The sequence below is a fragment of the Malus domestica genome, chromosome 16 (assembly GCF_042453785.1).
Source record: "Malus domestica chromosome 16, GDT2T_hap1".
Classification (NCBI taxonomy): domain Eukaryota; kingdom Viridiplantae; phylum Streptophyta; class Magnoliopsida; order Rosales; family Rosaceae; genus Malus; species Malus domestica.
Window position 1 is genome coordinate 23,884,842 of NC_091676.1, and position 25,483 is coordinate 23,910,324.

Sequence of the window (25,483 nt, forward strand, 5' to 3'; positions counted from 1 at the left end):
AAAGGGATAAGGCTGCTGGTCGGGCCGTGCTGACCAAACGCCCTCGCCAAGAGGCCGAGCCGGTCGTTGAACCTCCACCACCTGCCAAGCGGGTAAAACAGCTGGCAAAGAAGGGCGCACGGGAGATCCACGTCATCTCCAGTCAAACCACAGGGGTGACGACTCCCAGTGTTTCTCCTTCTCCTGCCGTTGTTCAACCCTCGGTCGAGAAACAGCCCGCCCCGGCCGCAGCGATAGTTCGAACGCAGCCTATCTCTGGGACTGGTACACCAGTTGTGCCTCCCTCCGTCGAGGAAACACCCGTTCTAAAAAAGGTGGTTTCTGCGACCGAGGGAACAGCCCCTGGAAATCCAAAACCCTCGGTCTTCATTCTGGAAGAGAGTGAGGGGAACGACGAGGTCCCGCTGGCAGATCGTCCTCACTCTCGTCGGCAACCTCTCCCAAGGTCTGAGATGGTGGTTCAAGCCGGCCCCTCCACGGCTGATCGTGGCAAGCGCCCTGTAGAGGAACCGACGGCGGTGGCCGAACCCCTCCCTCCTTCCCAGGACCAGGATGTCCCTGCCTCCTCCGAAACGGCTGTTCCGGTCGGCCCATCTGCAGCCGACCGTGGCAAACGCCCGCTCGAGGAACCCGAGGCAACGGCGGAATCGCCCGTTCATTCTCAAGACCAGGGCTTCCATATTCCTCCACAGGAGGTTACCTTGGCTTTCGTAAGTACCTTCGACCATCTTTCCTTGATTGCTTTTTTTTTTTTTTTTTTTTTTTTTTTTTTTAGAATTCTAAACGAGGAAAATAATAAATGTCAGGTGCCTGTACATTCTTTTCACTGACAATTCTATGCGCCGAAGGGTGTTATCTATATTTCTTGGCCACCTCAGTGGCCATCAAACGTAGATAACCTTCATCGGCCGCGTGAACTAAAAAGCAATCTGAGACACTGGGCTCGGCCATTGAGTTCTTTAGGTTCGAGCAACGATCCTGGGGACATGGCCGAGGTCTCCTCTCGGCAGGTTAAAAAACGAAACCTTCTTACTATTCTCGCCCTCCCTTCCTTTAAGCCTAAACTGATTTGTATGTGCAGGCTTCGTGGGAGGTCGAATTCAAAGCCCTCCTCTCCAGCACAACTGCCGAGTCAGGCCCTTCGGCTGCTCCGACTGAGGCTGCCGATCCAACCGCTCTAACCCAACTGCGAGAAGTTCTATCGCTTTCAGCGCCGCAAGTACTCGAGCGCAACGGTCTTGATCTACTTGGCGTGTGTCTGAACGATCTTGGGGCCGACGGTCGCCTGAGCAGAAATGCCATCGTTCGGGCATCGTCTGCTTTGGAGCGGGTTCGGGAGACATTCAGTGTCTTCCAGACCGCCCTAAAGGCCGAACAGGACCTGCAAGCTGCCACGGCCGTTCAAGATACTCTCCGTCCGAAAATCGACGCTCTAAGAGCAAAAAGAGAAGTACTAGCCGAGCTCGACCGTCAGATGGCTGAACTAGCAAAACGTCGGTCGGCCATCGCGTCCGAGCTTGCTAGAGACTTCGAGTCAGGCGGAAAGGATCGCCTAACTGAGTACGCGGCAACAACGAAGCGGGTCGAGCGGTTGAAGCTAGACAAGAAGAATCGGCAAGCTGAAGTTATCATGGCCGAGGTGCGGTGGTTGGAATTGAAGGCCCTTCTCAGCACCCTCTTACCTTCTTCCCCTTGAATGTACTTAGTTTTATCCTGAATCACTTACTTAGCTTGTACATGCTCATCAATCTTAATGAGATGGTTTTGTTTACTCTCGCATTTCCCACGTTACCGGGTAATACTTTTTCAAAAACTTCCCATTGATCGGTAATCTGTGAACTACACCGGTTCGGTCTTTAAGATGATACGCCCCTTTTCCGTATACTTTATGCACAATGAACGGCCCTTCCCAATTTGGCGACCACTTGCCGAACCTAGGATCTTTTAGTCCTACGGGCAACACCGTTTGCCACACTAATTCATCCTCGCCGAATGTTTTCTGTCGCACCTTTTGATTATAGGCCCGCTCGGCAATCTGTTTTTGTGCCACCAATAAGTTATAAGCGTCAAGTCGCGCTTCTTCCAAATCTTCTAGTTCCTGTCTCATGGACTGATTATATTCGGCGCTAAACAAACTACTTTGTTCAATTAATCGCAACGAATTTATGCTCAACTCGACTGGTAGCACTGCATCGTGTCCGTAGGTTAATGCGTATGGGGTTGTCGCAGTCGCCGACCGGGGCGACGTTCAGTATGCCCACAATGCCTCGTTCAACTTCAAATGCCACATGCCAGGCCTTTCTTTTATTATTTTTTCGAGGATGCCGATCAACACTTTATTACTTGCCTCGGCCTGCCCATTCGCCTGTGGATAATACGGTGTGGACTGTTCCAGCCGAATTTTCAAATTTGCCGTGATTCTTTAAACCTTTCGGCTGTGAAGATTGTTCCATTGTCGGTTATGATCGTTTCCGGTACACCGAACCGGGTCACAATGTGTTCCTCCACGAAGTCGCAAACCTCTTTAGATGTTAACTCGGCGTATGATTTTGCTTCGACCCACTTAGTAAAGTAATCAGTTGCGACTATTATCCATCCATGCTTAGCAGCTCCAGAAGTCGGCGTGATTTTGCCGATTACGTCCATGGCCCATCCTCTAAACGGCCATGGCTTAATGACCGAATGTAGTGACTCGGCCGGGACCCTTTGTATAGGCACATGGATTTGGCACTGTACGCATCCTCGTGCAAACTCGATACAATCTTTCAGTATTCTCGGCCAAAAATAGCCGTGTCGTCGGAGTAGCCATCGTATTTTTCGTCCGGATTGATAAGCTCCGCATACCCCTTCATGAACTTCTGCGATCGCCCGAGCATTCTCTTGGGGGCCGAGGCATAGCAATAACAAACCATCTTCACCCTTTCGGTATAACTCGTTCTGGTACGTGACATAGTTCGTGGCGTGAACCCGTGTCCTGCGACTATGTTTCCCGTTAGGATTGTCAAGGTACTGCATAATGGGTGTTCTCCAATCATCCGGTATTACCTCGGTCGTGCAAATCTCGACAGAGTCCTGCCGATCTAACAACGAAGGTAAGGACATAACCCTGGTACGTATCACGTCATCCCGTCGGAGGATTTGCTGGTTAACCAAGGCCGGGTATAACTGTCGTATCACTGGTATCTCTTGGCCTAGTTTGCCCCCCAGGAGTTGTGCGCCGGAGGTAATTTGAGCCAATTCATCCGCGTCGGTATTATGACACCGGAAATATGTTGAAATGTAATACCGTCGAAGGATTCGGCCAAATAGCTGGCGACCATATGGTAAGGTGCCAGGGTACAACTCATGCAACGAAAGGAACCATTAAGTTGGTTAATCACAAGCTCGGAGTCACCGAGGACGAGGGCGCGGGTTGCCCGCAGTTCATGGAGAATTCCAAGGCCGACGATTAGGGCTTCATATTCGGCCTGATTGTTGGTGCAATCGAAATCCAACTTAAGCGAAAAGAACCAGCGATCGTGATTCGGGGATTGAATGACAATTCCCACGCCCGCCGAAGATGACGTACTGGAGCCGTCAAAGTACATCGTCCAGTGGTTGTCGCGCGTCTGAACCATGCCGATGTCAACGTCGTTGCCCCCAAAACCGTATGGGGAGGGATGTTGAGAAAGGAAATCAGCCAATGCTTGGCCCTTGACGGCTTTCTGAGCTACATATTGCAAGCTAAACTCGGACAGTGCCATGGTCCATTTCCCAATGCGACCTTTTACGATCGGTCGGGTGAGCATGTAGCGGATTAGGTCTGCGCAATAACCTGGGTGACCGATGGGAGCATATAATGCCGAAGCTTGGAAACGGCGAAAAAAACGGCTAGGCACAACTTCTCGACGGCTGGATAATTGATCTCTGGTTGACTGAGATTACGGCTGAGATAAAAAATAGCCTGTTCCCGTCCGGCGTCGTTATCTTGCGCGAGGAGGCAGTCGATGGACTCTTCGGCCGCCAAGATATAGAGCTTAAGAGGCTTACCGCGCCGGGGAGGAACCAAGACAGGTGGGTTCGTGAGGGAGACTTTGATTTGCGTAAACGCCGCCTGATGCTCGTCGTTCCACACAAATTTATCTGAGTCCTTGAGTTTTAAGAGTATGGAAAACGCTTTCATTTTTCCTGCCGAGTTGGCAATAAATCGGCGGAGGAAATTGATCTGTCCGAGTAAAGACTGGAGCTGTTTCTTCGTCGTTGGGGGTGGGGCAATGATGATTGCGCGTGCCTTATTCTCATCGACTTCAATCCCACGATGATGTACGAGGAAACCAAGAAAATTCCCGGCCGATACACCGAAGGCACACTTGGCAGGATTCATCTTGAGGTTGTGCTGACGCATGCGGAAGAAAGCCTGTCGGAGATCGTCCAGATGTGTGTCGGCGTTTAGATTTGACGACAACATCGTCGATGTAAACTTCGACGATGGTGCCAATTAAATCATGGAAAATGGTGTTCATCGCCCGTTGGTACGTGGCGCCGGCATTCTTGAGGCCGAATGGCATGACAACCCATTCGTAAGTGCCGAGTGCCCCCGGGCAACGGAAAGCAGTTTTGTGCACATCGGCTTCGGCAATAAATATTTGGTTGTACCCGGCATGTCCATCCATAAAGGATAAGATCGCATGATTCGCCGCGGCGTCGATTAACAGATCTGAAATCGGCATTGTATACTCATCTTTGGGAGTTGCCAGATTCAGATTTCGAAAATCGGTGCAGATGCGTAGTGCACCATTTTTCTTTAATACAGGAACGATATTCGCCAACCATTCGACATATCAAGCTGTCCGAATGAATCCGGCTTTCAAAAGCCGAACTAGTTCGTCCTTGATACTGAGTTGTACTTCGGTCGAGAATCGACGAGGTGGCTGACGGAAAGGTTTAAATCCGGGCTTAATACGTAATTCATGCTCGACGAGAGTACGATCTAAGCCGGGCATTTCATGATAACTCCAAGCAAAACAATCTTTGAATTCCGTAAGCAAGGTACGAAACTCGTCTTTCATTCGTTGGGGAAGTAAAGCACTAATAAACAAAAGCCGTGGGTCATCGGCCGTCCCAACATTAATCTCTTCTAAAGGGTCCTTAACTAGGGGCCGACGATCTTCGAGCTCGGCCGGGGCGGCTCGAATTTTATCAAAAGATAATACAGGCCTATTATCTCCCTCAGCAAGGAACTCGACGAGGTTGACGCCTGAATTGGGTTGCTTAGATATCGTATACCAATGGGCCAGCAGTCGTTCCATAGTAAATGAAACCGCGGCCCTGCGTGTTTCCTAATCGGTGTCAAACATCGGCTTCGGGGAGGAAGTTGGCTAATCCGAGTCTCGCCGAATCCTGCTGAACAGTCTCGGCGCCAACCTCGATAGCTTTCTGAACGGAAATCCGAGTCGGCCGTCCCTCTTCATTGAAACCTTGCAAAGTAATGTAGCCGACGTGATCGTCATAATACTGTGCTTGGATCATGTTAGCTTCGAAGGGCTGGCTATCGGCCAAATGAACAGTGACCGATTTGCCGTCCCAAAAGACAAGCACTTGGTACAATGAGGAAGGAATACAACTGGTTTGATGAATCCAATCTCGGCCGAGCAGTGCATTATACTCGATTTTGGAATCAACCACGAAAAAGGCGGTCATGTGGGTGCGACCGGCAATATTTACAGTTAACGGAAGTACACCTTTGGTGTGGGATTTGTCACCGACAAAACTACTCATTGTGATTCCTGACGGAATAAGCTCGTCATTTGAACGGCGTAAGGCCTTTATGATGTTCAGAGGCATGATATTGACGGTAGCTCCACAGTCGACAAAAATTTTAGAAACTGGATATCCCTCGATGTGGGCCGTCACATACAGTGGCTTTAAATGGTGAAGCTTGGCCGACAATGAACGAGGGAACAATTCGGCCAAAGCGGCCTTTAGACTATCATCTTTTTCTGTTGACTCAACTTCAGCGACAGATACAAAATCAACATGGCCGGCTTCTTCGGCGACTACGTCACCATCGAGGAAATTTGGTTGGGTAGTGCTTGATTGAAAATCGACGGGTAACATATGGACCATACTGATTTCCATATTATCCAGGACTGACGGGCCCATTGGGTTAGGACCCTCCTCACTAGCGTCATCTCTTGTCTGGTCGGCAACCGCGAACTCTGTTGCTGTCAAGGTTGGACAACGAGACTCTTCTGTTCCTTCTTCGATGGTTTGATCCTGCGGTGCTGCTTCGGTAACTTGTTGATTCTGTGTACCTACCTCATGTGAGGTTGAGATCGACAGTGTGCTCGGGGTTAGGACATGCTCCTGGTAGTGTAGCCGGGCATTCCTAGTGTCGAGATAAGCATCCAGACGTGCAACACGTGCTATTTCATCGGTCGTAAGGCCGAAGAGCGAAACAGCCGAGAATACTTCGAAGTGATATCGCAAATACTGAAGGTCCTCCATTGAGAAAGGAAGATCGGCTGCATCAATATCAGTGTATGGGTCGACTTCAAATCCAAAGACACGAGCTTCTCGTATGTGCTGGAACCTTGCTTTCAATCCTGGGTCTGAGGTTTTCTGGATGATACGCTCGGCATCAGGACAAGTCAGGACTAGATCAATGGTGTCCTGGCATGCCTTTGGCAAGCCATACAAATCATTGGCCGAATGTTTCTTATGGAATTCTCGCATGTACTCCAAAGACTCCCCAAGGAACGGGGGATGCAAATTCCGTCGAATTTTGACCAAAGGTTCTTGTATAGCTGGCGGGGATAATTTGCTTTCGGCCTCTTGCCTAAAATGTTCAAGGCGTGCCTTCATTTCCCCTGGTCGATTGAGAAGTTTGATCCGTTTATCAGCTTCTTCAAACATGGTCTCGACATCTTGATCGACCAGCCGTTTCCCCTGAGCCAACTCTGTCATAATTGCTGGAGGTGGTCGCTCATCATCAGTGGCAACTGTGTCCTTCGGCCGCCACTTAGGGGCCGAAGTTTCTTGGGCTGCTCGTCGGCGAGCCATGCAATCTATCCGTTGATGCCGGCATTTCTGAGATTTGGACAACGCGGTGTAGACGCCCTTCGAAGAATGGTATGTATACCAACGTTGATCTCTAGGCTCGGGAGGCTTGAAGGTCTTTTGGCTCCGCAATGATTCTGAACTGCTAGAATTACGCTTATAGTAATCATCGTTATAGAATGAAGCATCAAAATCGAGGCGCCGCCTGACCGGGGGTGTCTCGTCCATCCGTACTTTAGGACCGAGCCTCTCAAAAACCCCGTGATGTTGGCCTTCATTGGCTACCTTTTGCCGAGTTGCGGCCACAGGTTGCGAAGAGGGCTTCTCCTCTGGTTCACTGTCGATCTTCGCTCTACATTTCCTGCACAAAACCGCCGTCCCACTGTCTTCATCGGTGCTATAATCCGTTATAGGTTTGACAATAGCGGGCCCCGTTAAAGCCGTTGGTGGTTTGTTTGAACGAAAATCGGCCATGAACCGTGGCCGAAAATTCTGATTCCGCGGGCGTTGCGTCTCAACCACTTCGGCCTTGCCTTTCCCTTTGTCCTTGGGTAGGTACGCGTCGACCATATTTACTGTTGCCGTGGGGAACAGATCAGTATCAACACTCATCCTCTTCTTGGGAAACTTCAGTTTGCCATTATCAATCCAACTTTGGACGTTATCACGAAATACAATGCAATTGTTTGTCGTATGTTTGCTCGAATTGTGGTATTTGCAATACACCTTTCCTTTAAGCTCTTTGGCCTTAGGAATGTTATGACCAGGCCGAAGCTTAATGATTCTTGCTGATAACAGTTGGTCAAAAATTGCGTCAGCCTTGGTAATATCAAAAGTATAAACCTTTGACGGTTTCAATGTTCCTTCAGTGGCCGAGCGACTTTTGGCTTCTCTAGAATCAACCTGAGCCAATGCCTTGCAAACGTATGGCTTATCTATCACTATCTCAGCCGCATCCACACTAACGCATTCATCCTCGGTTGATGCATAATTGACAGTAGGGTTCTTGTAAATCGTTCCCCGAGTTGGAGTCTTCGAAGTCTTTTCCTCGCGGAGCAAATAATCATATTGCTCGACATGTTGGGCTAATTCGTACATATCCCAAAAATTTGCCCCCAAGAATTTCTTTTTGTATTCGACGTCAAGGCCGTTCAAAGCAAGCCTGACAAATTCAACTTCGGGTAAAGGCACTCGGCACCAATTCCTAGCCGATTTGAACCTGGTAAGATAATCCATTGGTGACTCATCGGATGCTTGGGCCATCCGTGCTAATGAAGAGACTGACATCTCCATCCCCGGCCGATAAAACTGCTCGTGGAATTTCTCGACCAACTCCTCCCAGTTTTGGACGGAATTAGGAGGGAGATTGATATACCAGGCAAATGCCGAGCCGGTCAATGAAAAGTTGAACAACCGTAACTTATGGAAATCACTATTAACATCTCCGCATTGCGCGGTGAAACGAGCCACGTGCTCCAACGAAGACAGAGACGATTCACCGGCAAAAAGACTAAAATCTGGGATCTTGAAACCCTTCGGGTATCCAAACGTTTCCACGTAAGCTGGGTACGGATGAATAAACTTGGGAAACTTCGGCCCTTTCTTCATGGCCGAATCGATCATCCGCTGAACTTCGGTCATATCAACAGGTGTTGCTTCGATCCTCTGGTCAGTTCCGTCTGACCTACTATTCGACCCTCCTCCTTTTTCCAAGTTAATTGGTTTGAGCGGAGCAGGAATAAGCTCGGCCGGTACAATCGGTACCGGGTTGTTTCCTGGTGGACAATGTTGGAGAAGATCGAAAGGCCTGCTGCCACCAACTTTACTAACCAGCATTTCGAGCAGCCTGGTTTGTCGATCATTGGAACTGAGTATCGCATCATGCAGCTTGTCAATGCCTCGACTGAACGTCTGCTCGACTGACCGAGACTGCTCGTCTAGTCGCTTTCGGAAAAACGACCTCGTTGGTGGGTCAGATCCTTCACCACCATCCTCGTCACACTCCTCTACTATCCCTTCTTTGAGAACGCATGTGTTTCTGTTAGGGATTTCTAAACCACGGAGTTGACCGCCGAGATTAACTTCTCTCTCTCGACGAGTCGCGCTCGTGGACTCAGGTGTCACAGCGCTAGGGGGATTCTGCGCCTGCGGCACACTTTGTCCCAGGCTTTGATTCGGCAAATCGGCTGTCGACTTTCCCATAGTTATTTTCTTTTTTACCGATCGTGTTTCAATTGGCATGAACTTCGTAGTTTAGCACTGGGTCCCATCGGGCGTGCCAAAATGTTGACCCTAGAAACTACCAAGCCTACGTGGCGCGCAGGCCGAGTAATCTATAAGCTAACTACGTCCTTCGGTGATTGCGGGGCGTGCCAACTCGTCGACCGAGCTCGGCCGAGGAGTAAATTTGTTGATGTTGCGTTGGGTGCGCGGCTGACTTCTGCGTCTTGCGATTGCGGCCGAGAAAGGAACACGTCTCAGCCTCTTGGGTTCTCGAACCTGAAGACAAGGTTACTATTCTTACGAAGTTCAATATCAAATTCGGCTTTCAATGTGCCGAATGTAATGACTGTAACACCTCACTTTGCCGAGAAGGCTGATGAGATGACCTCGACCAATAAGGATTTAGAAACCCTTCTTGACCGAGACTTGGATAGGTAATCAACCGCTCTCGCCGCAGTGCTGTTGATGCCAACGGAAGATACTACGAGAACGACTAATTCTACGGTGACAGAGCTATCTATGCCGACTTAAGATATCATCGGTTGCTTCCACAGTGTTGTTGATGCCAACGGAAGATATGTCAGCGAAAAAGAAAAAGGAAAAAGATCTCAAGTTGTTGAGAGTTTGCGCAGGGCAATTTTGTATTGATTTGCAGGGGGCTTGAATGATGTGTAACCTCTTCTATTTATAGCAATGGCTTCCCCCAAGGTCGAGTTAAAAACCTACTCGGACTAGGTTTTCTTCCCCTGATCAGCATCAACTCGACCAGTCCTACCTTCACTAGGACTGTGAACCTAGTCTTTTACCTGAACCGGATTCGCTTCCGTGTCCTGCCGAGACTCCTTATCGCACTAGGATTCGACCTCTTGCGTTATGACCTAGCCGACCTAGGTTTGGAGGCCCACGTACTGAACGATCCATGGTATTCTTGTCGCAAGGCCTCCCGGGCCGAGAATGACCCTACACTCGGCCCAAACTGTTATTTTGGGCCCAAACAAGTACAGAGTTTTTCGTTAAAGTTTCCAAAAATAAAAGAAACTTTAACGAAAAGCTCCCGATACTATTAATTTTAATGAAAAATCATATTTTTACACTGAAAAATCAATCATGGTACTATTCACTTTACCCTTTATTTTGTCTTTATCGTTAAAACTCAAAGTTTTCAAGCCTTTTTTATTAGTTTTCCTAAAAATAAATTGTCATTCCAGACGTCTTGCACCATTCTTTAAAATCACAATTTGACATTTATGTACACGTATTTAATTGAGATTCTCAAGTAACTAAGGAACGACTACTTTAGAGGACACTACAGCATCACATAGCACAGCCGCAGGTGGTAAAGAACCTACGAACCTAAACGGAACAAATTACGAACAGAAAAAAAAAACAGGAATTCTGGATCCGAATACCTTTCAGAAGCTTTATCCTGGGTATTTGACAGAGGCTCCTAGAAATACACACACAAAACATAATGAAATCTTACTCGTTACTGATTTATATAATACCAATCCAAAAGTCGAAGCGAAACTAAGACGAATCTCACATACTATTTTACCCTCTCATACAAATTTCAGAAACAATCTATGTCCACATATTAGTTCATAGTCATCAGCATATACGGATAGACAATATTTCTTTAATTCTAGGCATCTCAACACCTCAGTGATAACCAAGGGGAGCCGGTGCTTCTCGCAATTCCTTGCCCTCGTAATGAATGTCCTGCAAGCAAATGACAGACAGATTATGAGACTCCAGAGGTATTTGGAAAACATGTGAACATGGTAGCATTCGTTACATGGGCGTCACTGAGGGGAACATATTGACAACAAAAGTGACGAAATTGTAGAATCAATCAAAGGGCATGGACATGGAAAAAGGCATTTAGTACTCACAGATGCAAAATGGTTGACATCGCGATGATGAGCTTCATCAGCACGAATCACAGTAATGACATCCTTGAGCTTCGCATCTTTAGGTAACCTCCAGTAGTCAATAGCAATTGCAGGAGCCTGTACATTTTCAATCTTGCCACTATCGATATCCTTCAAATACTCTGTATAAGAGTGTATAGCCTCCTCCTCCAGATACCCAACAATCCTATGTGCCAGTTTTGGGGAAATCATATAAAGAACAAAGAAGGCATTGAAGAAGACTCCCTGCACAGTGAGAACCAGCAGTCTCTCGTACCACACGGGCTTCACAAGTTCAACCATTGTCATCAGGTGCATTCTCTCGTTCTCTGCCTCTTCAAGTAAAGCCTTGATCCAACCACCACTATGCTGAAACTTGCGCAGAGACCTTAAGTGCAGCAGCATTCCTCCGACCATGCCAGGGACAGCTGCCACAGTTTCCAACATCATTGCACGACACCCGTACCGTCTCTGAAACATACAATAGTTGAAAACAGAGATCGTATTGGAATAAAAAGAATAGTCCTAAAACAAGATTTATTAACTAGTATGATAACAAAAACGTTGCAATCACAAAACGCTAACTTAGGAAGCTTCTACACATTACAATTCCTCAGAACGAAGAGGTATGTAAATACAATTTCAATTCGTTCAAGAATGCACACCCATAAAAATCAACTAATTTGACATGCATTGATCAATAAAAACTTTATAAGTGGCTAAATCATTTGTCTTGAAATGTTTGGGGTACTGCAGAAATGCGGATTACTGGACAAATATGCTCATAAAAACTCATATTAATGTAAAATATATCGTTGTACTTAAAATATATCGTTATATCAGGGGCGGAATCCTCCCCTTAATGTAAAATATATCGTAGTAGTTAAATCAACTTAAAAAAAAAGAAATCATAAAAATGAATAATACATGTGTCATTTCGCATACACGAGCAAATTAATACCAAAAAAACATAAAAATAAAAAAAGGAGACAAGTAACAAAACCTGAAAGAAAATATCCGTTGGAATCCGAAGAAGCTTGACGGTCCTGAAGGCAAATCTGTCTAGAAAAGTCTTGGGCACATGGTGCTTGCCCAGATCGATGGATAGGTCCGCCCTATAGGTTTCCCATGGCTGCACTCATCAAACAAAATTCAAACACTTCAAATTCCCAAAATTAAATTAAATTAAACCAACAAAGAAAGCAGTAAATTATATACTTGCGACTAGTCCTCCTCCTTCTCACCATGAAGCAATTCCAAGGCCACTCAGTCCCGTCCTCCCTTGTGATCTTCGGCCTCTGAATTCCCCAGTAGTTCGACACAACGACGTTGCTGTCGCTTCCTTTCTTGCCGCCGTCGGCCACCGAGCCCCCGCTCTCCTTCTGCTCCTTCTCCGCCGACGTAGTCCCAACCGGCGGCGCAACAGGTTGCGGCGCGCTGCTCATCATCCTCATCCAGTAAAATCCGCTAAAACCGTCGCCGCTCCGACGGTCCGCGCCGTCCAAGGGCCTTGCAGTGACCGCCGTGGAAATGTACCGGTTGTAGTTCCGGGCACCGCGCAGACCGCCGACCAACGACCTCACTGCGATCCTGTTCATCTTCGCCGGTCCAAGAGGGTTTTATCTCGTGCACGTTTTAGGGGATTTTTGGTAAGAAAACGGTTTGGATTGTCGCTTCGCGTGATGGCTTTTGGGGGGTCACTGAAGACCGACCACTTATATTGAAAAGAAGCAGAAGTTACTGGAAGGGGGTTTTGGCTGCCTGCTTCGCGGGAACTTCTTACCATTTTAGGCCATTTGCTTGGAGCTCAAGTAGGGAATTTTTTATTGTCTGGATCGCGTGGATCTCACTGGACTAGAGGATGGGCCATGGCGGTTGCGGTGTGACTTACGGAACTGCCCTTGTCCGGAATTCCGATTATATGGGAGTTGCAGCGCTGACTGGTGGTGATTCGGGCAATAGCGTGGCTCCATAGACATTTCGCCACGCACTCAGGTTACACGTGTACGGTAAGGAAAGTAATTGCTGCGGGTGAGGCAAATTACTTTCTTTTCTCACATTTTTTTTTAAATTATGTATTGAAGATTATAATTGTAATTCACTAGTTTTTATAATGTCAAGGTGAATTTTATTACTATATAATTTAGATAAAGTGACGCTAAATATAAATAAATTAGGTAATGGTAAGAAACAGACAAATTTGATAATGCTAAATTTGGCCACAAGAATATAACTTTTTTGTCGGAAAGCAAAACGTGAAATGCACCTGTAACTGAAATTAAAACATGTGACATGCACTTTATTCATGGTAGTAGATAATCAAAGATTCATGGTAGTAGATAATGCAACATGGTATATATAATAGAAAACTTCATTCTAATTCTTGGCAAATATAATTTTTAGACTAAAATCATGAGTAAGATTAAAATATAATTTTAGTTCATTGATACATTGATAACCTCATTTCTTAATTACATTTTGATTTTTTAATTATTTCTCTTTTTCTTCCTATTTTAACATATTAATTTTATTTCATTATAATTATAATTTTCATTTCATTTATCGTAATATATTTTGTTGTAAACATTTAGATAAACTAATTTTTGTTGTATATTTCGATTTACTTTGTCTTCTTCATTTAGGTATGTTTATACCATATTTAGGGCCTCGTATTTAGATCTCGTACAAATACTCGAGGGACTTAAATGTAATTATGTGATAAAGGAATGAGCAAATATTTAATAAGTGATGAGTCCTTATTCTATAAAAGGACCCATCACCCTCACAATTGAGGAAGGTCAATTCCTAGGCCCTCTCACCCTCTCTTAAAGCTCTCACTCTCAGAGCTCTCTCTCCCTTAGATAAATACATAACCAGTGTGGACGTAGCCCAAACCTTGGGGTGAACCACGATACATCTTGTGTTATTTACATTTCTCGCAGATTCACGGTCAGATTTACATTGTTCCAAGACCTCCGATTTTGTGCATCAATACATTATGTACCATATATTAGGCCTCAACTGGGTCTCATGAAAACTACTTGGGGGACTTAGCCCATTATTTATGTATTGAGAAGCGAGCCCTTATTCTATAAAAGGGACTCCCCCACTTTCATTAGAGAGCACCCATTATTCATGTACTGAGGAGCGAGCCCTTATTTTATAAAAGGGACTCCCTCACATTCATTAGAGAGCAACGCCACCAGCTGAGCAACCGTCTCGCCGTAAGCATCACTCCTAACCCATCACTTATGTATTGAGGAGCGATCCCTTATTTTATAAAAGGGACTCCCTCACCATCATTAGAGCAACATCAACTCTAACCCATTATTCATGTACTGAGGAGCGAGCCCTTATTTTATAAAATGGACTCTCTCACCTTCATTAGAGAGCACCGCCGCCAGCGGAGCAACCGCCTCGCCGTGAGCATCACTCTAGCCCATCATTTATGTATTGAGGAGCGAGCCCTTATTCTATAAAAGGGACTCCCTCACCTTCAACGCCACAATCTGAGCCAACCAAGGCCACATAAGCCACGAGCCGATCAGCCTCGCAACATGTGCTACTTCTAGTTGAGCATCATTTCAGAATTGAGCACTGCCTCGCATCGAGCATCAGTTCAAGACAACATCTAGTTACTTCGGCCCACACATGGACTGAATTTCAAGTCTCCAGCCAAAAGATTATCTTGATTAAAGACTTGGGGGACTACTGTTTATACCATACTTAGGGCCTCCGTATTTAGAATTCGAATAAATACTCGGGGGACTCAAATGTCAAATGTAATTATGTAATAAAGAAAGGGGCAAATATGTAATTAGGGGATGAGCCCTTATTCTATAAAAGGGCCTTCTCATCCTCACAAACCCTAAGTCTCTCCTATCTAGAGCAAAGCTTTCACACACTCTCTCTCACAAATACTCTAAGATAAATACAATCAATGTGGACGTAGCCCAAACCTTAGGGTGAACCACTATACATCTTGTGTTATTTACATTTCTTGCAGATTCACGGTTGGATTTACGTTGTTCCAAGACCTCCGGTTTTGTGCATCAACATTTGGCGCCATCTGTGGGAATCGACACAAAAAGCTATGTCGGTTCTCTTTCATTTTTTTCATCTCACCATTGTGAGACCTCATCACTGTCCTCCGTGAATCTAAAAAACCCAGGGCTCAAAACCTCACTTTTGGATTTTTTCCAGAAAATCATCTCTCTTCGATTCTCAGAAGAAAATAAAAAGTTTCAGTCTTTCTTTCTCTACTAAAACAATAGAAGAAACCCAACTCGAGATGCGCCTCTCCTTCTCTTCAAATCTCAAACTACCAATGGAGAATAATCAAAGTATAAGAAGTGGCAGAGCTGTTTAATGACTAACAATGGCAAGGACGAATGAGCAAAATGTCCGCCATTCTCAGCTGGTGCCACGAGTCCTCTGTCAATCCTCCCGAGCCTTCCTTCTAGAGCCACCGCCGGGTCAAGATCCCATATATCACGATGATCAGACGGCGGACGACGATCTGTCCACACTGATCCTCGATCTCACCAGGATTTTGGAACAGAGGTGAAACCTCACAGAACCGTCCCACAGATTCGACATAACCTCTATCCCACATAACCGTCCGTCCTCAGTGCTTTGCTTCAGAACCGTCTGTCCCTTTTTGAATGCTGGTGGCTTCGGCAGCTCCTTATTCAACACTCCGTTCTCTTCTCAAACTTGCAACATTTCCAGGGTTGCTGTTGTAAATGACATAGTGAACCCTGTCACAGAAGTGATTGGGAACTCCTATCACAACGCCCTTGAATTCGGCTTCAATGACCGGAAAACGGATCTGAAAAAAAGGTTTTCCTTCACGTTTAGCGCTTCAAGAGGGGTGTACGGAACGCCTACTTTCTTTGTCAATGGATTTTAACTATGTCAGTTCAAGACAACATTTAGTTACTTCGGCCCACACATAAACTGAATTTCAAGTCTCTAGCCAAAAGACTCTCTTGACTGAAGACTTGGGGGACTACTGTTTATACCATACTTAGGGCTCCGTATTTAGACCTCGTATAAATACTCGGGGGGCTCAAATGTAATTATGTAATAAAGGAAGGGGCAAATATGTAATTAGGGGAGAAGTCTTTATTCTATAAAAGGGCCTCCTCACCCTCACAAACCCTAAGTCTCTCCTATCTAGAGCAAAACTCTCACACTCTATCCCTCACAAATACTCTAAGATAAATATAATCAGTGTGGACATAGCCCAAACCTTAAGGTGAACCACGATACATCTTGTGTTATTTACATTTCTTGCAGATTCACGGTCAGATTTACGTTGTTCCAATACCTCCGGTTTTGTGCATCAACACATTATGTACCATATATTGGGCCTCAACTGGGCCTCATGAAAAATACTTGGGGGACTTAGCCCATTATTTATGTATTGAGGAGCGAGCCCTTATTCTATAAAAGGGACTCCCCCACTTTCATTAGAGAGCACCCATTATTCATGTATTGAGGAGCGAGCCTTTATTTTATAAAAGGGACTCCCTCACCTTCATTAGTGAGCAACGCCGCCAGCTGAGCAACTGTCTCGCCATAAGCATCACTCCTAACCCATCACTTATGTATTGAGGAGCGAGCCCTTATTTTATAAAAGGGACTCCCTCACCATCATTAGAGCAACATCAACTCTAACCCATTATTCATGTACTGAGGAGCGAGCCCTTATTTTATAAAAGGGACTCCCTCACCTTCATTAGAGAGCAACGCCGCCAGCGGAGCAACCGCCTCGCCGCGAGCATCACTCTAGCCCATCATTTATGTATTGAGGAGCGAGCCCTTATTCTATAAAAGAGACTCCCTCACCTTCAACGCCACAAGCCGAGCCAACCAAGCCAACATAAGCCACAAGCCGAGCAGCCTCGCAACATGTGTTACTTCTAGTTGAGCATCATTTCATAATTGAGCACTGCCTCGCATCGAGGATCAGTTCAAGAAATCATCTAGTTACTTCGGCTCACACATGGACTGAATTTCAAGTCTCCAGCCAAAAGATTCTCTTTATTGAAGACTTGGGGGACTACTGTTTATACCATACTTAGGGCCTCCGTATTTAAACCTCGTATAAATACTCGGGGGACTCAAATGTAATTATGTAATAAAAGATTGGGCAAATATGTAATTAGGGGATGAGCCCTTATTCTATAAAAGGGCATCCTCACCCTCACAAACCCTAAGTCTCTCCTATCTAGAGCAAAGCTTTCACAATCTCTCCCTCATAAATACTCTAAGATAAATACAATCAGTGTGGATGTAGCCCAAACCTTGGGGTGAACCACGATACATCTTGTGTTATTTACATTTCTTGCAGATTCACGGTCGGATTTACGTTGTTCCAAGACCTCCGGTTTTGTGCGTCAACATTTGGCACCGTCTTTGGGAATCGACACAAAATGCTATGTCGGTTCTCTTTCATTTTTTTCATCTCACCACTGTGAGACCTCATCACTGTCCTACGTGAATCTGCAAAACCCAGGGCTCAAAACCTCACTTTTGGATTTTTTCCAAAAAATCCTCTCTCTTCGATTCTCAGAAGAAAATAAAAAGCTTCAGTCTTTCTCTCTCTACTAAAACAGTAGAAGAAACCCAACTCAAGATGCGCCTCTCCTTCTCTTCAAGTCTCAAACTACCAATGGAGAATAATCAAAGTATAAGAAGTGGCAGAGCTATTTTGGTGACTAACAATGGCAAGGACGAATAAGCAAAACATCTGCTATTCTCAGCTGGTGCCACGAGTCCTCCGTCAATCCTCTCGAGCCCTCATTCTAGAGCCACCACCGGGTCAAGATCCCGTAGATCACAATGATCAGAAGGCGAATGACGATCCGTCCACACTGATCCTCGATCTCACCAGGATTTTGGAACAGAGGCAAAACCTCACAGAACCGTCCCACAGATCCGACATAGCCACGATCCTACATAACCGTCTGTCCTCAGTGCTTTGCTTCAGAACCATCTGTCCCTTTTTGAGTGCCGGCGGCTTCGGCAGCTTCTTATTCAACACTCCGTTCTCTTCTCAAACTCGCAACATTTCCAGGGTTGCTGTTGTAAATGACATAGTGAACTCTGTCACAGAAGTGATTGGGAACTCCTATCACAACGCCCTTGAATTTGGCTTCAATGACCAGAAAACAGATCTGAAAAAAAAGGTTTTCCTTCACGTTTAGCGCTTCAAGAGGGGTGTACGGAACACCTACTTTCTTTGTCAATGGATTTTAACTAGGTCAGTTCAAGACAACATTTAGTTACTTCGGCCCACACATAAACTGAATTTCAAGTCTCTAGCCAAAAGACTCTCTTGACTGAAGACTTGGGGGACTACTGTTTATACCATACTTAGGGCCTCCGTATTTAGACCTCGTATAAATACTTGAGGGACTCAAATGTAATTATGTAATAAAGGAAGGGGCAAATATATAATTAGGGGAGGAGCCCTTATTCTATAAAAGGGCCTTCTCAACCTCACAAACCCTAAGTCTCTCCTATCTAGAGCAAAACTCTCACACTTTATCCCTCACAAATACTCTAAGATAAATACAATCAATGTGGACATAGCCCAAACCTTGGGGTGAACCATGATACATCTTGTGTTATTTACATTTCTTGCAGATTCACGGTCGGATTTACGTTGTTCCAAGACCTCCGGTTTTGTGGATCAACAAGGTGCATTAAATTCATTATAATACATTTCATTGCATACATTTAGGTATCGTTTGGTATGCAGACGGGACGGAACGGAACGGAACGGAACAAAATGGGACAGGACAGGACGGGATAGGATGGAACGAAGAGGGAGTAAAGATACCCTCGGATGGAAACAAGGAGAAAGAAGAATGAGACGGAGAGGTTATAATTTTGTGCTCCACGGATGTGGAACGAGTCGTTCCAGGGGGTGAGACGGAACGAAAATTCACCCAAAATTCGTCCCGTGGAACAACGCGTTCCACCAGTTTTAGGCGCATCAAACATGGGACGGAATGCCTCATCCCACTCAATTCCGTTATGTCCCTTGTACCAAACGGTACCTTAGGTACACGTATTTCAATATAGACATTTCAATACAAATATTTAGGCACATTAATTCAATATAATACATTTCAATACTAACATTTTGGTGCATACATTTCAGTATACACATTTAGGTACATTAATTTAATATAATACATTTCAATACATACATTTTGGTACTACCATTTAAATACATTAGTTCAATATAATTCATTTCAGTACTAACATTTAGGTACATTAATTGAATCTTTCAAGTTTGAAGAATGTTAAATAAAATTAATAAATTAAAAAGAAAACTTTTTTTTGGTCAAAAAATAAATTAAAATTTGTATATTAATAAATTTAAATATTTAATGAGAAACATTAAATAAAATGCACATTAATTATTTTGAATTAAGGACAAATCAAGGGACTATAATCAATATGTAATCTAACACTAGGTTTATTTTAAATTTCAATCTTCTTGAAGGATTAAAGTTAAAAAACCCCTTTAGATAATCCAACATGCGATAATGCTTGCATAAGTGCGAGCAGGCGCAACAGATCTTGCCCTTACAATTTTTTTAGTACATACGAAATTGTTATGAAGTTTATATTAAGCAAAAAAAAAAAAAAGGAATCATTTTTATCGCACAATTAAATAATTATGTGAAATTGTGCGATAAAATCTACACATGTTTTTATTTCATTCATACAAAATACTTCAGTAACAATGTATACTTGCCATATAAGTCTCTAGACCTATATATTATCAAAGATTGGGCCTTTTCTGTTTTATGTTTATGGACAGCAGAAATGTTGGAAACTGAAAAATGAAAGGCGAAGACCTTTCATTTTGAAATACAACGTTTGAACTTGAATGGTATCATACTTAACTGTTCCGAAAAGTTATCTGCTTTCTAAAAAATATCAACAACTCAATATATACACCATAAAAGGATGTAAAAATCACTTAATTTTTCATGTATGAATCTTTTCATTTTCATAGAGTGAGAAGCAAACAAATGTTCGCTAGAGGTCAAGGATCCGCGGCCTGACCACTGGCGAAGCTACATAGGAGCAAGGAGAGGCAGCCGCCCCTCCAGTCGTCAGAAATAGTCACTGAAGAGGAGGATTCTGCCCCCCCTGATATGCTAAATCTGCCGGAATCTGGGCTTGGTGGTGTGCTGCAGCCATGCGCTGCAAAACTTCAAAGCTGCAAAGCTGCTGCGTTTTATTTTATTCTTTAGTAGCCAGGCCAAAACATTGTCTTTTTGGGCCCTAGGATTAAAAAATACTATCATTTGCTTACACATTTTGTGTGTATAAATACATTTTTTTTAGAAAATGAAAATGACAGAGGGAGAGAGAGAGAGAGAGAGAGAAACATGGGGAGTGGGATATTTTTGTTTTTGGTTTTTTTTTTTAATTTTAAATATTAGAGATATTTTAATATTACATGAATGTGAGGCTTCAATAAAAAAAAGTAAAATTTGGACTTGTGAAATTACATTATTGCCCATCAATTTTTTTTATGTGATAAAAGATTAAGTTATATTTTCATTCTCTCTTGGTTGATAAAAAAAATTTCATTAATTAGTAAAGATAAAACACATTGTTTTGTTTAAAAAAAAAATTAACATAAACGGGTGACATGGAGGGACTTTTCGCCAGCGGAGAGTGGAAGGGGGGTGGGGATGAGATTGAGGGTAATAAATTCGGGAAGAACTATGCGATGAATGTGACGTGGACGGTAATAACATGGTAACTTTTTTCTGTCGGAGCAGTAGGCTTGATTTTGGAGTCCTCTTCCCTCTTCTCAAATTCCATAAGTGCTTTGGGTTTGCCTGCTGTTCCAGTTTAAGCTGTGATTTTCTTCCATGAAAAAAAGAGTGGAATTAAAGGAATAGCCATGGTTTTGGGTATTTGGGGATTTGTAAGTCCAAGACGGAGGATAGAAATTCCAGGAATAGTGATGTTTCTAAAGCTTTAAATGATTGAAAACATGTTTCAGTCCATGGGAATGAACATTCAAGTGGAAAGCAATAGCCTTTCACCAGGACAATTGGAAAGTTTCTTAAAGTGTTTCCGGCTTGCCTTTCATTCCAGTTGTAGTTGTAATCTTTTTCGCTTATATGCTATTATACGATGTTTGTTCTTTTATTGATAATGAGCATATTATGTGACATTTTCACAACATGAAACAATATGCTTTTCTTGGTAGTTTAAGAGTCCTAACCGATAGAATAAGTCTTTTCCTGACGCTAGCAATTCTATCACTTCTCTCATCCACCAGTGCAATCATTTTATGTTTGATTTTACTTAATATCCGACAGGAATATGCTTTTCTTGTAGCTTTTAGAAACGCCACTAATGAGTAGTTTCATAGTAGTGATCGTCGGCAGTAATTGTAACTTGTTTATATTGATAAATTATGAACGACATTAATATTGTCTATTATCTAAAATGAGTTTGTTGTCTACATTTTTTTGGAATCTTTTACAATTTTAAATTTTGTCCCTTCTCCAAACAATTCCAAACTTTGCCACTAGGCTCGACCTTTGATTTATAGAAAGTGTTAGAGCCCAAAAATTTCACCAACAAGCCCAAAGCCCAATAGTTGTATATATGTTGCAAGCTAATCTTAAATTCTGCATAAAGTGCGAAATGAGGGGTATGCAATCTTGCAATCATGCCACACCAATAAAATAATAGTTTATACCATGCTAAGCCCAAGCAAATCACACATATTTATCCTACCAAGCCGTTTTATAATTCAAGTCACACCAAACATGCTTAAATGATCCCAAGCCACACAACGGGACTTGCTAAATGGGTCGTGGTGTGGATGGTTGTGGAAGTTTACTGCGACTACATAGAATTAGGATTGTGGAAAACTTTGGACTTTGAAGCACCAAAAGTTCAAGCCCATGATTTCGGCTTCAAGTGGGAATGCTTGAGAGAGCAACTTTTGTCATTTCCCTCCCTTATAAACTAACTAAGATATTCAGGAACCAACCAAACGCAGAGTTGAGCTGACTAAATCATGTTTTGACCTTGAGCCTTGTGCCTCCTTTAATGAGCGGGAGAAAGTATTTTTCCCTTCCAAGCTCTTATAGGAAAATGCGGGAGAGAGCAGAGTAGAGCGTTGCCAAAGTAGAGTCGTGCTGAGGGACTTGGTGCAGGAAGAAGGAACCTTGGGTAACGTGCTCAACCTAGGCTTCACGAGGCTATCAGCCTTCTGTAGCGTTATACCAAAAAGGAGTCATGTAGCTGCATGAAAAGAAGAAGGGAAGACTTAACAAAACTGGAAGAAGAGAGGGATCCCTACAACTATAAATCAAAAGCTCCAATACGTTTGAAAGGGGGGGGCGTACCAAGCGGAGCAAGTTATTTCTAAGTGCTGGAAACTCCAACTTATGAGCTTTAAACCTTCCTTCACTCTGATCTTTACGATAAGCTTCCTTAACCCCCCCTTCAAAACAACCAAACCATTAGAAATCCTAGATTAGCCACTTCAAAACGATACCACCAAGAACAACCTCACTGTCTCACTAAACCAGTGGGCTTTTGTCTTCCCCACCATGCATCATCAGTCACTCCCAGTGTTTGTAAGTTTAATAAATCATCTTCAAAGCCACCGGAAGCACTTCACCAGTGGGTTTTTATCAAGGGACTTCGATTATTCTCTACAGGACTACTGCACACATATTCTCTCTATGCGTAACAGAGGTCCATACACTGTCGTCTACGCGTAGACACGTTCATGGAGAACTCATCTCCTTAACACCCCACCATAGGCTATTCATCAAGAATGGTTCACACCACTCTTGCTTAGAACTACATATGTGGGCCTTCCCAAAGATATGTAGGCAGTCCTATACGGATTCAACCACATATCCTAGTCAATCGCATTCTCCCTTCATCAGAGAGCATGGGCCATTTCGACTGGATTTTGCCTTCGTCTGCAAATGTCAGCAAATTTGGTTCCAACGTTACTCTAAAATATCTTCCATATCTTTCCAATGATATAAGGCTCAACAGTTGGTTAATCTGTACAGACAGTTTCTGCTTCATGGATGTCATTCATTTCAATTGAAAACTGCTCATTTTTTCTTGTTTCTTCATATTCTTTGTTCAAATCTATGAAAAACACAAAATAAAGTGAAAGCAAAATAAATCCACTCAAAAACATAACAAGACTCTAAACTAATTAAACGATACAAAAATGTATGCAATTACAGTTATATAAGTATACTCACTTGACAGTAATGTACTTCCCCCCCCCCCTTAGATTAGAAGCATTTTTCACACTAGATTTTTGCTACGTGACGAGGTTTAACGAGCATCTATCATGGGCTGGTCATACCCTTCTGTACATGCTACTTCCGTCGTAAAAGTGTTTAGTTTTGACTTAATGCATCTTCTCATTTTTCTTCTTAGGCTATGAATTTTATCCTATCTTGAGTTTTAACCATAGACTTTGTAAGCTTTTACTACTATACTCATTCTTCTGTTTGTTTTGAAAGACATAATTATTTTAGGATAAGCTCAAGCACTAAGAATGATGGGATAATGTGTTAGAACCGTATCAATATGGTTTCCCTACATAACCATTGCATAATAACCTATATGCTATGCAGCAACAATGTATAGAGTCATACAACATAGCAATTTACTAATCTATGTAATTGCATTCTAGATAAATCATTTTTAATACTGTTTTTCAGATTTCCATGTTAAACAAAAGCTTAAATATGACCATTAATATACTTTAGGAATAATAATGTAACCTACCAAAACTGTAAATTATGCCAACATTTTTTTCCCCTAAGGTGATATTTCACCCCACTATTCGATGTATTCTCTTCTATGTTTTTCAATACTGGATATCTCCAGAATGTAGGATACGAGTCATTTGAAAATCTATAGGTTTTTAGCCAAAATGGTCCTTAAAATTTGCATAATACATCACCTTGGTTCCTGAAATTGAAAATCAATAGAAATGGTCCTGAGATTGTCCACCTCCACCAGGGCTGTCTCTGAGATTTTGGGGGTGCTATGCGAAATTTGTAAAAGGGCCCTCCTTAAGATAATTTTAAGTTTTAAAAAAGTATGACAATATATTGATACTAGAAAACATTCACTTAAATTAAAACAAAGTCACTTAGTACTACAATCTAGTAGTATTCCTCTTCACTTGTAAGTGAGATGTCTTACGTTCAATTCTCACCACATGCGACTTTGAACCATATTATTGTTAGTCCATTGTCAAGTTTAGCCCATCCACCCCACCCTCTTAGCGTATATAATATCGTTTTCCAAAAAAAAAAAAAATATATATATATATATCAAAACAAACTTTAGCACTCACTCATTGCATATTTACAAATGTCCTTTATGATAGGTAAAAAAGCTACAAACATAAGCTTCACTAAATAATCAAAAACAGTTTTACCTTAAACAGCCAAACATGAAAAAAAAATATCAAACCTCTAACTTTAAAGTTTCACTTTAATGTATAACGTTGTTATATAATAAAATTAAGAAAATGCCGTTTTTCAAGATGTTATTATTGACACTCAAAATATCTTATTGTACTCCAAGTTTTTATATTTAGAAGGGTAAATCACCAAAATGGTCCCTGAGATTTGCATAACTCATCACTTTAGTCCCTGAGATTCCAAATCGATAAAAGTGGTCCCTGAGATTGTCCACTATCCATCATTTTGGTCCTTCCGTTAAAAACTCCGTTAAGTGTCCCCGAACTCTTGGCCGGAAGTTTGGGCAATTTTCAAAGTTTCGTAACTCAATCGTTTCTTAACCAAATTCGACCCATAATATATCAAAATGAAGATAGGAAAGTGTAAAATAAGATTATACCTATTTCAAAGCCCAATGGCTGGCAGCAATGGCCGGAAAATAGCCTCAAAGTTGACTAGTCCGAGTGAAACTTGAAAACTCGCTGGAAACTAGGTAAACTTTAAACGTTCATAACATCTTCAATACTCAATGAAATTAAGTGATTCAAAAACAAAAATCATACTTCTCGACGAGACAAAGAGAATGGTACCTTTTTTTATGGCTAACTCATCGTGGTTTGGCCAAAAAACTACTCGAAAGTGGCTGTCTTGGTCTCGAGTTAGCCACTTTCGAGCCGTTTTTCAGCCAAACCACGACTATTTAGCCATAAAAAAAGATACCATTCTCTTCGTCTTGTTGAGAAGTATGATTTTAATTTTTGAATTACTTGATTTTGTTGAGTATTGAATAAGTTA

The 25,483-nt window shown here is 43.1% G+C and overlaps 2 protein-coding genes across 2 annotated transcripts; both read right to left on the bottom strand.

Moving 5' to 3' along the window:
• Positions 1–3,191: 3,191 nt before the first annotated feature.
• On the bottom strand, positions 3,192–3,743 carry LOC139193077 (uncharacterized). The gene has a single exon (XM_070816035.1). It carries the CDS (start codon positions 3,741–3,743, stop codon positions 3,192–3,194), a length of 552 nt encoding a protein of 183 aa, XP_070672136.1.
• Positions 3,744–10,730: 6,987 nt separating this feature from the next.
• Positions 10,731–13,251, bottom strand: LOC103425743 (ubiquinol oxidase, mitochondrial-like). Its single transcript, XM_008363838.4, has 4 exons — positions 12,416–13,251; positions 12,175–12,303; positions 11,154–11,642; positions 10,731–10,980 (listed from the first exon to the last, which is right to left on the bottom strand). Exons 1-4 carry the CDS (start codon positions 12,767–12,769, stop codon positions 10,921–10,923), a joined length of 1,032 nt encoding a protein of 343 aa, XP_008362060.3. The 5' UTR covers positions 12,770–13,251; the 3' UTR covers positions 10,731–10,920.
• Between the last annotated feature and the right edge of the window lie 12,232 nt (positions 13,252–25,483).

What these genes read in the sequence shown, in the direction of transcription:
- LOC103425743 (XM_008363838.4), bottom strand. Translation starts at nt 12,769, where the DNA reads ATGAACAGGATCGCAGTGAGGTCGTTGGTCGGCGGTCTGCGCGGTGCC. An exon ending in CAACGGATATTTTCTTTCAG is followed by an intron (nt 11,643 to 12,174) that starts GTTTTGTTACTT and finishes TGTATGTTTCAG; the next exon opens with AGACGGTACGGGTGTCGTGC. An exon ending in ATGTCAACCATTTTGCATCT is followed by an intron (nt 10,981 to 11,153) that starts GTGAGTACTAAA and finishes ATTTGCTTGCAG; the next exon opens with GACATTCATTACGAGGGCAA.
- LOC139193077 (XM_070816035.1), bottom strand. Translation starts at nt 3,743, where the DNA reads ATGGCACTGTCCGAGTTTAGCTTGCAATATGTAGCTCAGAAAGCCGTC.